General features: G+C 38.8%; 1 protein-coding gene across 1 annotated transcript; it reads left to right on the top strand.

Annotated features, from left to right (window-relative positions):
• The first annotated feature begins 5,712 nt into the window (after window positions 1-5,712).
• Window positions 5,713-8,201, top strand: LOC111953653 (signal-regulatory protein beta-2-like). The gene is made up of 6 exons (XM_023973066.2): window positions 5,713-5,789; window positions 5,949-6,311; window positions 6,545-6,895; window positions 7,090-7,221; window positions 7,421-7,455; window positions 7,786-8,201. Exons 1-6 carry the CDS (start codon window positions 5,732-5,734, stop codon window positions 7,921-7,923), a joined length of 1,077 nt encoding a protein of 358 aa, XP_023828834.1. The 5' UTR covers window positions 5,713-5,731; the 3' UTR covers window positions 7,924-8,201.
• The last annotated feature ends 8,121 nt before the right edge of the window (window positions 8,202-16,322 follow it).

Raw genomic sequence — 16,322 nt, 5'->3', positions numbered from 1 at the left:
TACTTTGAACAGAATTGATATGGTTGAGAGACTGATTTCCAATTTGACCATGTTCACATTGTAACTGAGCAGTTTTCACAAACTATTGACAACATGTGAATATGTATTAGTGCACTTTGCAGGACTGCAATCCATTTGTCTTTCAACAGGGAGCAGCAATGTACATGGAAGTCCCCATAACTGCATCAACAGTAGAGTTGGCAGCAACTTGTAGTTGTCAAAATGTTCAAAATGTCTCCTAATTGGATGAAGTATCATTTACAACTTCACTTTCTGTGACAGTTCATGTTTCTAGCCGAAATAGCAGTCAAACAAATGCCAAAAAAGACAATGTGTATCTATGAAGAATCTATAACAAGGTAATATAGTTATTACATGCTTATTACATTATCTATAATATGTTAGAAATCATTTCCAGCGTATTTAAATAGCAACCACCAAACAGGCCAGACAGTCATCATCCCTGGATCATTACTACTAACCTCAACATAGTTATAATAAAGTGTAGCTTAGTAACAAGGAGCAACAATCACTCAACATGAAACCGGTAGTAGAGTGAACTGTATGATGAAGACAATGACTCATGTGCTTGAGTGTGTCGTTTTTTAACCAATTTTTAAATAAGTCAGGAATGTCTTGAACTAGTTTTAGACGAGTTGATAGCATGACACTCACATCCCCCCACACACAGCTAACAAGTTCACAGGTACTTGAGGTCTACTCTAAGTACGTGGCTATATCTATTCTTTGGTCAGGCCTGTTGGCCTTGTACACACAGGACCCTCCTACCTGCTCTCTGTGTCTCTGTGGTTTTCAGCAGGATGTCTATCTGGTGTCAGTCTGTTGTTTTCACATTTGTTACTGTTGTTCATGTTTCTACTGACAGCTTGCAGTCACAGCAAACCAGTTCTTTATAAACTTACTTGGATATAAATAGCTTTCTGAAATCAGTTACAAACCACAAATAACTGGTAATGAACTCTATTGAACTCTCCAAGTTAAGCATCTCATGTCATGTGTAATACAGAACCATCTATTCTATAGCTATGGGATCAGGGGGAGGGGCCATTTTAAGATGACGTCATGGGAGAACTAGTGCATTATCAATCAGACAAGTGTTCTAGGACTACTGCAGGGTTCTCTGTCAGGAGACCAATAGAGGAGGATCCCCCTTATGATAGATTGCCTCCTATGAGAACAACACTAACCAGACAGTGATACAGAGTGGATAAAGTGTGTCATGTGTATTGGTCATATTACAAAACATGTTCAATATATAACAGTCCAATCAGTGATGCACTCTCAGGCATTACAATTCAGTTAATGCATGTTTCTGTGAACGATAGGGAATGAGACTGACATACAATTGAATTGTTTTATTCTGTAGGTGTTTATCACCTGCTATATTCTAATTACTTCGCCACTATGGCCTATATATTGCCTTACCTCCCTTATCCTACCTCATTTGCACTCACTGTATATAGACTTTTTCTATTGTATTATTGACTGTATGCTTGTTTATTCCATGTGTAACTCTGTGTTGTTGTTTGTGTCGCAGTGCTTTGCATTTTCTTGGCCAGGTCGCAGTTGTAAATGAGATCTTGTTCTCAACTAGCCTACCTGATTAAATAAAGGTGAAATAAATAATCACATATACACTCTCACTGCTCTACCCCTGTTCACTCACTTCACTTATTCATTTACATGTTAGTAATTTAGAAGACGCTCTTATGCAGAGCAACTTACCGGAGCAAGTAGGGTTAAGCACCTTGCTCTAGGGCACATCCACAGATTTTTCACTTAGTCGGCTCGGGGATTCGAACCTGCGACCTTATGGTTACTGGCCCAATGCTTTTAACCACTAGACAAGACATGTTCAACGTATTACAGCCCTCCTATGGGTCATCTGGAGTACTGTTACTGTTGATAATAATAATAGTTTTCTTTCAAATACTTTAGAAACACTTGGTTTTGCTTGTCTTCTGCAATGGACGCAAGATAAATCAAGTGTAACTAAAGTAAGTTTGAGAAAACAAATAGCCTACTATTTTGACCCAGGGATCTCCAGAAAGGTGTGAGGGAACAAACCGCCTACTATTTTGACCCAGGGATCTCCAGAGAGGTGAGAAACAAATAGCCTACTATTTTGTCGCAGGTGAGAAAGCAAAGCCTACTATTTTGACCCAGGGATGTCCAGAGAGGTGAAAAAACAAATTGACTACTATGTTGACCCAGGGATGTCCAGAGAGGTGAGGAAAACAAATTGACTACTATGTTGACCCAGGGATGTCCAGAGAGGTGAAAAAACAAATTGACTACTATGTTGACCCAGGGATGTCCAGAGAGGTGAGAAAACAAATTGACTACTATGTTGACCCAGGGTTCTCCAGAGAGGTGAGAAAACAAATTGACTACTATGTTGACCCAGGGATGTCCAGAGAGGTGAGAAAACAAATTGACTACTATGTTGACCCAGGGATGTCCAGAGAGGTGAGAAAACAAATGAACTACTATGTTGACCCAGGTTCTCCAGAGAGGTGAGAAAACAAATAGTCTAATACTTTGACCCAGGGTTCTCCAAAGAGGTGAGAAAACCATAAACCACCAAACAAGTAAAACCTTCAAGACAGTTACTTGCATTCTACAGCATCTTGTGTCTCAGTGAGTCCAGCCAGTAGACTGTGTGACTCTGTAGGGTGCAATAGACAACAAGACCATGGTCGTCTGAATGAGGCGTCAAGAAAGAAGATTGGGTCCAGTTCAACCAATCACCCATTAGCCCTTTGTTGAAGTGCTGTACACTTGGGTAGACTTTGTCCACTCAATATGTTATATTCAAAGATGGTGTCACTGTTTACAATATTTCTAATTCTCAAACAAATAAGTAAGTTATATAACTTTACCAAGGACTTCACTGGGACTAAATGTCTGAGTGTGAAGAGAGGAGTTGACAGCTTTAACCTGACTATCTCTAATACACAGTTAGGGGACTCAGCTACATACTACTGTGTTGCTATTGAAGTGGGCAAAGTCACATTTGGAGGAGCTGTTTTGATTGTCAAAGGTAAACTAACTTAGTTCTTTATTTTTGATTTTCATTTTGTATCCTTGAAGTTCTAAATATACATTAGAAATGGTCAATAGATACATCTAGCAGGACAAAACCATTTACACACCATAATATTAATTTTCACTCTTTTCAGATTTAGAGTCCAACAGCATGTCTGTGCTCCAGCAGCCTGTGTCTGAATCCGTCCAGCCAGGAAACTCTGTGACTTTGAACTGTACAATACACACTGAGACCTGTGCAGGAGAACACAGTGTCTATTGGTTCAGACATGGCTCAGGAGAATCCCATCCAGGAATCATTTACAGAATATCCCCACTAGGAACCTTTGCCTCTCTGATGCCAGGATTTGCTACTGTGCTGTGGCCTCATGGGGAGATACTGTTTGGGAATGGGACCAAGCTGGACATTCAAGATAGGTGATGTGGCTTGCTTCTTTGTATATATTTTACAAATCTACTGTGTAGAATATACATTTACTTGCTATTCTGAGCGTCCTCTATCAATGTTTGAATGTCCACAGGCCATAGGGCAGACCCTCTTCTCTTGGTGTACTGCCTGGGTGTAGGATTGGCTTTCTCGTTAATCCTGGTCATTGTCCTTGCTTGCATCATGTACAAGATGAACCAGAGAAAGTGTCTGAAGTGCAGAGGTATGCGACAACCTTTTAGAAGTTGCTCTTCTTTAATATCACCATCTACAGATGTATCTGCATTGGAAGAAGGAGTTGCATTTTTATCTTTGGTGTGTTTCTTTTCAGGATCCGTCTCTCTGACAGCATGTCCAGCAGTCTCTTCTACGGATGCAGGGGTAAGTAGAATTCCTTACATTTTGTATGACCATAAAAATATGTATGAAAATGTTTATGTTAAATAATAACATCTGGTATTATTTCCCCCTCCCCCAATTATAATTGTTTCTCACAGGCCCAAGATGCAGACCATCTCCATTACGTAGCTCTGAATCTGAGCAACAAGAAGAACAGGTCTAGAAGACAGAGGTCACATGGAGACAGTGGTGTACACTGGAATTAGACAGTAGAACTGGATGAATGAAACAGTCCAATGAATTCTCTTTTTATCAACTCCCACTTTATTAACATTATTATCTGTATTACTGTAACTAAGACATTTCAATTTACTTGGATTTACATGGACTTGCTTGTGATAAGATGAATAAAGCATTTTACAACAGTCAAGACAAAGGAAGTTGAATGTATTTATTTATTTAGGCCAAACTCAGGCATCTTTAAAGGTGCAATATGCAGAAATCGCTACGCCATTTCCTGGTTGCTAAAATTCTAATAGTTCACCTAATTTCAGTTTATGTGACAAAACAAGCAATGCATAGTGTAGAGAATCATTGTACCATCTAAACCCCTGTGAAATATTTTTTCAATAACCCAAAATATTGTATTTTCAGCTGTTTAAAGCTGGTGTACAAAACCGAAGTAAAAGACGCAAAAACTAAACTTAAGAATGGGAAGCTTAGAAATAGAGACCATAGAACAGATCTACCACCTAGACTTGCTTTCAATGAGAATTAAACATCTATAACCCACATTTCTATGTGAATTTGGTCGGTTCACGCAAAAAGTTACACATTGTTGCTTTAAGAGCAGGAAGCATAGATATAGCGCAATAATAACAGATCTACCGCTTCTTAATTTTGCTGTCAATGAGAATGACAGATATATAACTAGCATTTCTATGTGAATTTTGTCAGTTCGCTAATAAGTTACGTTTTACAGCTTTAATTTGCAGTGTTAAACCGTTCTCATGCCACTAACTAGCCCTCAAACAAACAGCAACATATTTACAGTTACTCTGCGGTCTTGAATGAACACAAGATGAGGATGTACCTACACTTTGTTAGAGACTGCTGGCTTTGTACACAGGACCCTCTTCTCTCTCTCTGTGGTTTTCAGCCGGATGTCTCAGAACTCTTAGCTATCTCATACTCTAGGCTATACTACTTGCTCTTCAAGTTGACCATTGTAACAACATTAAACCAACTCTTTTGATGAGGCATCTTATCTATACATAGTCGACTAAAATCTGTGAAAAAACACAATGAGCTACTTATTAGGTAATTTCACCTAGATCTGTAGTTCTTAGTCAAACACAACACAGCTTTAACTGTGAAGTATTATCATCACCTATAGGCCTAGAGGAATCTGCCTCAATAACAAAATCATGGGAAGGGATTCTATCCATCCAATCCAATTGTGTGTAAGTCCTGAATCTTAGATTGTTTTTCAATAGATTTTGTTGTGTGAGGTGAAGTGACTGTGTGGTGATAGAAGCCCTAGTGGATGACAGTGTCATTGCATGCATGTTCCCAAAAAGTTCACAACTGAGTCTCTTGACGTAGACAACAGTAGCTGTAGTGATTAAGAATAAGGAATGCCAAACTTGAATGATTATAACTGTATTTGTCCTAAATATTTAAGGATAATAATATACCTATAATACAATCTGTGTGTGTCTGATTCAGTCCAGCCAGGAGACTCTGTGACTCTGGACAATGTGAAGAAGATTATCGCAACGGAATAAGGCGTCAACAAAAATGATGGGTCCAGTTCGACCAATCACCTGCAACTCCATTGTTGAAGTGTTGTCTACATAGGTGGACTTTTTCCACTCAAGACAAGTTGTGAGGAGGATGACACCTTCAAAGAGGATCACACTGTGTCTGATATTTCCACTTCTTGTAGAGATGGGTAAGTCCAACTTTTATATTTCTCTGCTTATGAGATGTCCACCCTTTATATGGATGCTTGAGATATTATATGTAATACTTTACAGACACTTTGAATATTCTAAGTTTTGTTTGGGGTATGTAACAGCAAATATACTATATTGTTCATGTTTCTTAATAGATGTGGTAGCTGGTACTGGGTCCTCATCTATACTTCAGGACAGTGGTCTCATATCAGCCAACGTTGGAGACACAGTGATTGTGCACTGCTTCTATAGAGGCCACATGGACATGCATTTCTCCTGGTACAAGCAACCCTTGGGAGATAAGCTTCAACTCTTCTCAACCGCCTTTAAGTTTGACGGGAACGCAACATTTTACGATCAGTTTAAGGATAACCCTCGATTCTCAGTGGAAAATGGCCAAGAAAAGAATCACCTAAGGATCTCAGACATGCAGCTCTCTGATTCAGGCACATACTACTGTGGAAGCTCTTATGGTAACAAGGTGGAGTTTGGAAAAGGAGCCATTCTCATAGTAAAAGGTACGTTTTTGTAAACCTAAATGTAGATATATGCAGTGTAAACATNTTATGGTAACAAGGTGGAGTTTGGAAAAGGAGCCATTCTCATAGTAAAAGGTACGTTTTTGTAAACCTAAATGTAGATATATGCAGTGTAAACATGAGGTATTATCTTATTCAGATGAGATGTTGAGTTGGAAAATGTCTACAGTAATTCTCCAGAGATTCAATGGGTTTATTGAACTTCTTATCAGGATCAGGGTCCAGAAACATGACTGTGCTCCAGCAGCCTGTGTCTGAGTCAGTGCAGCCAGGATACTCTGTGACTCTGAACTGTACTATACACACTGAGACCTGTGTAGGAGAACACAGTGTCTATTGGTTCAGACATGGCTCAAGAGAATCCCATCCAGCAATCATTTACACCCATGGATACAGGAGTGATCAGTGTGAGAAGAGCCCTGAGGCTGGGTCTCCTACACAGAGCTGCGTCTACAACCTCCCCAAGAGGAACCTCAGCCTCTCTGATGCTGGGACTTACTACTGTGCTGTGGCCTCATGTGGGGAGATACTGTTTGGGAATGGGACCAAACTGGACATTCAAGGTAAATCCCATTTAATCTGTAAATATCCCCAACAATACTGTATATTCATGCAAACGGCCTACCTCCAAATGATCCCATACATTTGTCTCAACAAGCTATACAATATCACCATCAGCTTTTGATGCCATACTTTACTGTTTGATGATCTTCCTAAGCGCTCATGCAATATGAATTCACTGATACCCTTTCCACAGTTCCAGGGCATGATTCTCCATTTGATATGAGTCCTACTGTTCTGTTGTTGGTCGTCTCCAACATCGTTCTGGGGATAGTGACCCTTCTACTTGTCTGGGCGCTGTGCAAGACTCAGAACAGAGATAGCAGAGGTATTACTTTATATCAAATGTATCTAATGTTATAGCTGATGTATCTAATGTTACATGCATCTCTTTGCAATGTACATTCTGTAAAGATCAATTAAAAGTCCAACATATAAGCATTGTTAATTAACTACATGAGGTTAAAAAGAGATAGATTGTCATAAAAAATAATAGCTGGCCTTCCTCTATTTCAATCTCTTTGAAGGGAGGACTGATGTCCCAACATCCCACGGCAATCAGGTAAATATGTCAACATTTATAAATATAGTATATTTTCAGTTTTTACAAGGAACTGCCATTTAACTTTTCTTACAGCTAGAAGTCATCTTATTTGTACTTTTTATGTTAAGTTTTCTTGGAAGTAATAGGTCACTGTACTAGATGTAGCCTACTTATCTTTGTGATCATTGAACTTCACTGTTCCACTGACTGTCAGGTCGTTGTAGTGGGTGTACAGTCTGAACAGTCATGTCTTTTGTAGAGTGTTTTCTTCCACAGGGGAATAGAAACATTATATAGTAGATCATGCTGTCATCATAATGGTTTTCCTCCTGGCTCCACCCCCCTCAGAATCAAGACAGTGACGTGTTGAACTATGCAGCTGTCAGTTTCACCCCCAAGAAGAAGTCCTCCTCTAGAAGAGCAAGAGAGAAGACCAGCAGAGAGGATGCAGTGTACTCTGATGTCAGATACCTTCAGCAGCAGTGAAAGATATCATCACTGTCACAAAGACCCCAGAAGAACCATTTTACTATTTGTAGCCTAATAGAACTGCATTTAGTAACAAAAAATAATATGGAATTTTCAATGTAACAAAGAAACTGTTATTTTAACATTGTCTGTATGCTAGATGTATATAATGATACTGTAATGATCATTAAATAGCCATAACCTTTTACAGCTTTTTATTGTCATCTGATAGAGAATCCCATGTTTGCTGTATGACTGTGTGTTCTTAACATAATAAACCATACATTTATACACTCCGAACATCTCTATTCTCTGTCTACAGAACGTTTCCTGCCACCACATATACAAACATACAAATTGATTAAAAGTAATAGCAGTTTAGCTGAATATGTGTCAGGCTCCATCACACCATTAGAAATGGAGGAACACCAACACACATCTATTTCTTATCACAGAAGAGGTGCTTTTTTATTTAACTGTTATTTAACCAAGTTTAGAGTTGCTGAGATACAAATCCATTTTTCAGGAGAGACCATGAGAATCTCTCTGACTCCACATACCGGACACAGATATACATGTATATGATTTACAATAAATGCTCTGTTTGTAAGAAGTGCAGCGTCGGTTTACACACCTACCAGGCAGTAGCGGTGTGTGGGTGCAATCACTGGGGAAGCCAAGCCATATTAAAACCTATGTGTTGTGATAATTCCATTGTTTTCTCTATAGCCTGTTAATTCATATGCTTTGCGACCGTGATATATAGGCCTAAAATCCGAGACAATACGAAGACACAGTGGCAGAATAAAGTCAACCTCACCTTTGTTTAATCACAAAACCGCATAGCAGCCTCTGTCCAGTGAAGTCCACAAAGAAGATTGAATGTTCAGTAACAGACAGTTACATGACCTATAGTATGCTCAAGCAAGTTAATGTTTCTGACATTTACGGACCACGGAGAGTTACCGCAAGTTGCACAGAAAACAGGAGCTGCCTTCACTATTCCAGTACCATTTCAACTTCAACATTCCAACATGATCAAATCACCTCTGCTTAGTCTAATACAGTGACAACGAAAAGATTCCAAAAACTATTGCGTCCAATCAACGTAAGCTACATTAAACATGATGTGGCTGTCCGTGGTTCTGATTTCTGTGTACGTCTGTGTGTGTGTGAGTGCACGTTCGTGCAAGTACAAAAACAAGTTGACTAACCTTGTAAAGAAACGCCATCCTCCCCTCTTTCATGATGATGAAAACGGTCTTTCACTCTGTCATACAGTACACGCTGTAATTATTTGTTGTCCTACTGTGTGCTACCTGGCTAAAATGCTTGCTCGTTAGCCTAACTTCCATTCATGGGCAACGTTAGCTTGTTAACATTAGCCTTCTACATCTAGCTACATATTGAACTTCCATCCTCTCAGACCAGGGGCATAACAATGTATGAAATAATGGTAGGATTAGAATCGCCGTTATAATCATTGGCCAGTACGGAGAATTAAGTAAAACCACAAGTCCAAATCCCTATCTCCATCCATGGCTAATTTCAGAAAGGGACAATTTTAGCTAGCTGGCTAGCTAGCAACCGGAGGACAACAACACATCAGGATGCAACAATCAGTGGGATTTGATAAAAGTGACCACAAATCCAAGCTGGCTTCAGCCAGGCTTCCCCAAAAAATGGACTATTAAAATGTATCTTTCGTCTCTTTGTGTTTCATCATTTTCCTTCAATTCGCAAGAGGCTGAATGTACCTCACAGGAGAAAGCATCCGAGCGAGCGAAACAGTGCCCCTCTGTGTCTGTACGGCCTTCCTTGGCATCCATGACTACTGTAATAAATACCATTTAAAATAACACAAGCATATTGCTATTACGTTGTTATAACTAACTTCTTTCAAAACAGGGTTTCTCACAAACTCATAAGCAGATACTGAGACCCACACACACCCAGAAACAGATGGCTGGCACAGACCTTTCATAAACACTGATAAGAAAAGGGTGCTTGGTTCTGCATTTCACGAGATACTGAGACACACACACACCCAAGGACAGAGGGCTGAGGCAAACCTTTCATAAAAACTGATAAAACAGGAACGTCTACGCACACACAAAATCTCCTGTTTTAGCTGAACATTTCACAGAGACACACAGATATGTCAAAATAGGAACATCTACGCACACACCTAAACTCCTGTTTTAGCTGAACATTTCTGAAGACAAAGAACTCTACTCAGAGCCAATGGGACAGTGATACTAGCCTGAAGGGGACCTCGCCCAACTCATCAGGACCAACCAGAGGACCAGAACTTCCAGACTCAACCTACTTTCTGTGCTGTATAAAATGTCTATGCACTCTGTTATCTGGGCTCTGTTCCGACGGTTCCCTATGAGCCAGACAGAACGAGTCCGTGCACGCTTGTACCAGATATCTTTACTCTGAATAAACTGCCGCTTGTCATACAATTTACCACCTWGTCTGAATCGATCCTTGACCGGCTCACCCTTCTCCATATCCCATTATCAACACTACACACCACTGCTACCAGGAAGGGTGTGATTTAATGTATCCCCCACCAATCAGAGAAAAAAGGCTCCTTTCTCTGTAACTGTAAGGCAAGAAGCCTACTGATCACAGTACTGCACCAGTCCATTTGATTCAGGGCAGGCGAGATTAACCACTCAGGATGGACTGCAAGGTGAACCCACTATTATCTGTATGGTGATTCTGCATCTCACTTGTAAGTGCTGTATGTGCATATCTAGACTTCCTAGTCTATTTCTCCTCTGTTTCAGTAGCTATTTACTGTAAGATAACTGACGTTGTCCTGTAGCTTGACTCAACTTATTGACTTTACTGTAACTCTTTGGGATGTGAGTTGATACATTTACATCAATTAGCCAAACATGAGCCCTTTACCTCTGAATGATTTACACCATGGGCAAATATTTCGATCTCCAACTATGTCCTCTGTCCTGTGTGTTCTAGATGGTACCATGCATCCCATTGTATCTCAGTCTCTGTGCGGACAGAATCGGTGCCCCTTTAGGGGGATCTGTGACTCTGGAGTGCTTCTCCACTGTAGACTCAGTGAAATCCTGGATATGGCTGAAACACACCGGGACAAGGACTTGCACCCGTGTCACAGCCTACTATGAAAAGTGCAATTCCAGGGAGATTTTGCAAAGATGTCTCGTTTTGAGCTGCAATGGATGATTTGAGTTTTAATTTGACCCCATACTGATGTTGAATCATATCGTTTTGGAATATTCTGGTATAATGAATAATGTTTTGGAGATGGTGCGTATCTCATTATTCAAGGTAAGTAAAGAAACAGAAAGTTTTGTAGCGAACTATGTTTCCAGTTTTAATTTCTAAATGTCTAAATGTTGTGTGGTTCTTTTTAGCCAGTAAATAAACTCAAGTAAACCAACCAGGCTGACCTTGTAAGAACTAATTATAATTAATGTTTTATTTTTTACAAATTATGAAAAGTATGTCCTCCTCACACAGAGCACCAAATGTAGGTACAGTTATTATACATTTCATGTTCGGGGATTCTGGTCAGCAACTTGAAAAATTCTCTCCATTTAAATGTATTTTTCTCGTCAAGAGAATCAAGCCAGATTGCTAAACTACATAACATTTGTTTTGGTTGTTATCGTTATTATCTTGATAGCAACACACATTCTCATGTGGAGGAGAGCTCAGCAAAAAAGTAAGTAGTGTGATTAAGTTTGACTTTGTTATACTTTATACAAAATATATTATATATGAATGCCATTTATTAATGTAATCAATGTATATAATATCATGTATGAATGCCAAATAATAATACACAAAAAATATATATGTTTTGTTTTTTTAAATTAGGGGTACAATGGACACTTCACAGTAATTTGGCCTTATATATTTTTTCTTCTGTTATGCTGCTTCACATTCTCAATAAAATCTCATGCTTCATATAGTTCGCTGGGGTAATTTAGTAATTGTGGATGAAGTACCTATCTCTCTTTCTTTATTTTAGACTCTGACCATTGACAGAAAATTATGCTGCACTGAGCTTCTCAATTAACAAATCAGAGCGTGGAAGAGGGAGAGTGCAGGGTAGAGAAGTTGTGTATGCTCCCAGATAGCAATAACCYTGAAATACTTTCCATCAGTTTTGTTTCAATATGTTTATATATCATACTGTATCTACTGTGTAATTCTGTCAATATTGAATAAAAAATTAAGATTCATTTATTTATTGAAAGTCAAAACAGAAATATCCAAAAAGTATTACAAATGAATCTGCATCATCAACATGTGGGCATTTTACCTTGACATTGTCAACTAAGCTGATGAGCACTGAAACATTTGAACAGACAGTAAACCACGTTTGTGTTTGTAACAGCTGAAGGATTGTGAACATGAATCATTGAATGAATCTATTTCCTGGTGGTGTAGATGATGAAGACGATGGTCAGACAGCAGAGCAGAATTTCAGTTCTTATGATGGAGAGGAGGACAAGGATCCTCATATCTGCTTCAGTCGCCGCTTGAATGTCCCCACATGAAAGAAGAAAATCTTTCATATTTCAAATGTTTGGTATCATTGTATATAATATAGCATTGCTTATCCTGGACGGGATTCTCCTGAGCCATGTCTGAACCAATAGACACTGTGTTCTCCTGCACAGGTCTCAGTGTGTATTGTCCAATTCAGAGCACACAGTCTCCTGGCTGGACTGACGCAGACTGTCCCATTGTCACTTTGAACCAGTTGTTGTAGTTGCCGAGGTCCCCAGTGATGAAACATTCCAAATGAACTGTGTCTCCATAGATAAAGGTCTTCAAACATCAGACTGAGCAAACGCGAGAGATAAAGCTGAAAAAGCTAAATGTTTTGATTAATCTAAGACCTCAATCTCAATCTAGTTCATGCATGTTCAGGTACTATACTGAAAACAGTTGCAAAATAAAGTGTCGGAAAACATATATTTCCATCTTAAATACATAGGCATGATCCTACGTTTCAATAGTAAGTTTGCACTATTACAGCTGACTCTACCTGCTGCTGAGAGAGTGGCCAGACAGAGTTTTGTCGTTGTCCTCTGTAGATAGATCCCCATCATGTGTATACCAGTTGAGGCTCTTTGGAGGAGGAAGGGGAGGACCATCCTACTCAGTGAATAAAAAATAATAGTAATTGTGAAACATTAAAAAAGTTATCCTTTTTAGATAAAATTATATGAAATATATTCTCATGTCACCAAATAATTGATTAAAACACACTGTTTTGCAATGAAGTTCTACAGTAGTCTCAGCAGCACTCTATAGGGCAGCACCATGGTTTAGCCGGAGGACAGCTAGCCTGTCTAGCCCCAGCGTTCCGCTAGCGGAACTCCTCCCACATTCCACTGAAAAGGCAGAGCGCGAAATTCAAAATATATTTTTTAGAAATATTTAACTTTCACACATTAAAACCTTTTCTCAATATAGGGGGTGCTGTTTCAACGTTAGCATTTATCGTCTCCAAATTAAACTGCCTCATACTCAATTCTTGCTCGTACAATATGCTTATTGTAGTTATTATTGGATAGAAAACACTCTCTAGTTTCTATAGCCGTTTGAATTATGTCTCTGAGTGAAACAGAACTCATTCTACAGCACTTTTCCTGATATGGAGTGAGATTTCAGAAATTTTGGCCTCTGGTCCCAGGTCAGTTTTAAAGTCCCTGTAAATCCTATGAGGATACAAACACTGCCCATGCCTTCCTCTAGATGTCAGTAAGAGGTGACAATTTGAATGGAGTCGATTGCGCAATCAGGGCCTGTTTAAAACGCGAAAGACCGGATGTACCGTTCTTTTCCTGCTGCGCCTGACGCAAGATGGACGTCGGGCTGGCTCTCTTTCCAAGCGTTGGTTTAGCCACTTATATATCGCCGGTCATGTTTTTACTCGTTATAGGTGTTAAAAACATCATAAGGTAGTTAATTTAAACCGTTTTATAGCAATTTATATCCGTTTAGTGCGATTTTGAGGCATTGCTTTGTGATGCTCTTTGAAGCGCCGGGCACGTTTCGGGGTCCCGGTCGAACGTTAGTGGGCATTTCGACGGACAAGAGGACATCTTTCGACCAAAAGAAGATTAGACCCAAGAAAGGATACATTGCCCAAGATACTGATGGAAGAACAGCTCACAGTAAGAACTATTTATGATGATAAATCACTGTTCTGTTGAAAAAAATTTAACGCATATATCGCCATTTTGTTATGTGTAGCTTCGCTTGGCGGACCCGGTATTGCACAGTAAGGATAATTTTAGAAATGTAAGTCAGCGATCGCATTAAGAACTAATTTGTCTTTCGATTCCTGTCAACCCTGTATTTTTTAGTCAAGTTTATGATTAGCTATCGATTAGACTAGATCACTCTCAAATATAGCGCCCGACATTTTCAGGCCAGTTTTGCTACTATTCTCATTGTATAACCACGTTTTTTTGTGGCTAAATATGCACATTTTCGAACAAACTCTATATGTATGTTGTAATATGATGTTACAGGAGTGTCATCGGAAGAATTCTGAGAAGGTTAGTGAAAAAATTTATATATTTTGGTGATCATAACGTTATCGCTCCCCTTGCCTTGGATTCATGCTGGGGTAACTTTGCACATGTGGTATGCTAATATAACGATTTATTGTGTTTTCGCTGTAAAACGCTAAGAAAATCTGAAATATTGTCTGAATTCACAAGATCTGTGTCTTTCCATTGCTATGCTTTGTCTATTTTTATGAAATGTTTTATGATGAGTAAATTGGTAATACACGTTGCTCTCTGTATTTATTCTAGTCGAGTRGTGATGGTGGGTGCAATTGTAAACTATGATTTCTACCTGAAATATGCACATTTTTCTAACAAAAACTATCCTATACAATAAATATGTTATCAGACTGTCATCTGATGAGGTTTTTTCTTGGTTAGTGGCTATCAATATCTTTATTTGGCCGAATTGGTGATAGCTACTGGTGGAGAGAAAAAATGGTGGACAAAGAAAAATGGTGTCTTTTGCTAACGTGGTTAGCTAATAGATTTACATATTGTGTCTTCCCTGTAAAACATTTTAAAAATCAGAAATGATTGCTGGATTCACAAGAAGTTGGAATCTTTCATCTGGTATCTTGGACTTGTGATTGAATGATATTTAGATGCTACTATTTACTTGTGACGCTATGCTAGCTATGCTATTCAGTTTTTTTACTGGTGGGGGTGGGGGTGCCCGGATCCGGGTTTCTGACTCGGTAGAAGTTAACAAGTCCAATACAGCATTTGAAAGATACACATCTTGTGAATCCAGCCAACATGTCCGATTTTAAAATGTTTTACAGCGAAAACACCACGTATATTTATGTTAGCTCACCACCAAATACAAAAAAAGGACAGACATTCTTCACAGCACAGGTAGCATGCACAAAGCCAACCTAACTAACCAAGAACCAACCAAACTAACCAAGAAACAACTTCACAGATGACAGTCTTATAACATGTTATACAATAAATCTATGTTTTGTTCGAAAAATTTGCATATTTGAGCTATAAATCAGTTTTACATTGCAGCTACAATAACAGCTACCGTCAGAAATAGCACGGAAGCAGCCAGAGTAATTACAGACACCAACGTGCAATACCTAAATACTCGTCAATAAAACATTTCTGAAAAATCGATGGTGTAGAGGAAATGAAAGACAAAGATCTTGTGAATCCAGCCAATATTTCAGATTTTTTAAGTGTTTTACAGCGAAAACACAATATAGCATTATATTAGCTTACTACAATAGCCTACCACACTACCGCATTCATTCATCAAGGCACGTTAGCGATAGCAATAGGCACGTTAGCGATCGTAACAAACCAGCAAAAGATATATAATTTTAAACTAACCTTGATAAGCTCCATCAGATGACAGTCCTATAACATCAGGTTATACATACACTTATGTTTTGTTCGAAAATGTGCATATTTAGAGCTGAAATCAGTGGTTACACACTGTGCTAATGTAGCATCTTTTTCCCAGAACGTGCGGATATTTCTATTAGACTCTCACCTATTCTGACCAAATAACTATTCATAAACATTACAAAAAAATACATGTTGTATAGGAAATGATAGATACACTAGTTCTTAATGCAARCGCAGTGTTAGAATTCTAAAAATAACTTCTTTACGACATAAGGCTTAGGTTATGGCGAGATAGTGACCAAAACCTGAGCGCAAAACTAATAGTACACAGTTCGACAGATATATGAAATAGAATCATAAAATGAGTCCTACTTTTTATGAGCTTCCATCAGAATGTTGTACAAGAGGTCCTTTGTCGGGAARAATCGTTGTTTGGTTTTAGAATGTCCTTTGTCCCTCTTGAATTAGCAA

Source organism: Salvelinus sp. IW2-2015, linkage group LG3 (assembly GCF_002910315.2).
Source record: "Salvelinus sp. IW2-2015 linkage group LG3, ASM291031v2, whole genome shotgun sequence".
Classification (NCBI taxonomy): domain Eukaryota; kingdom Metazoa; phylum Chordata; class Actinopteri; order Salmoniformes; family Salmonidae; genus Salvelinus; species Salvelinus sp. IW2-2015.
Note: the sequence above shows the minus strand (reverse complement) of the source record. Positions and strands in the feature narration are given on the sequence as shown.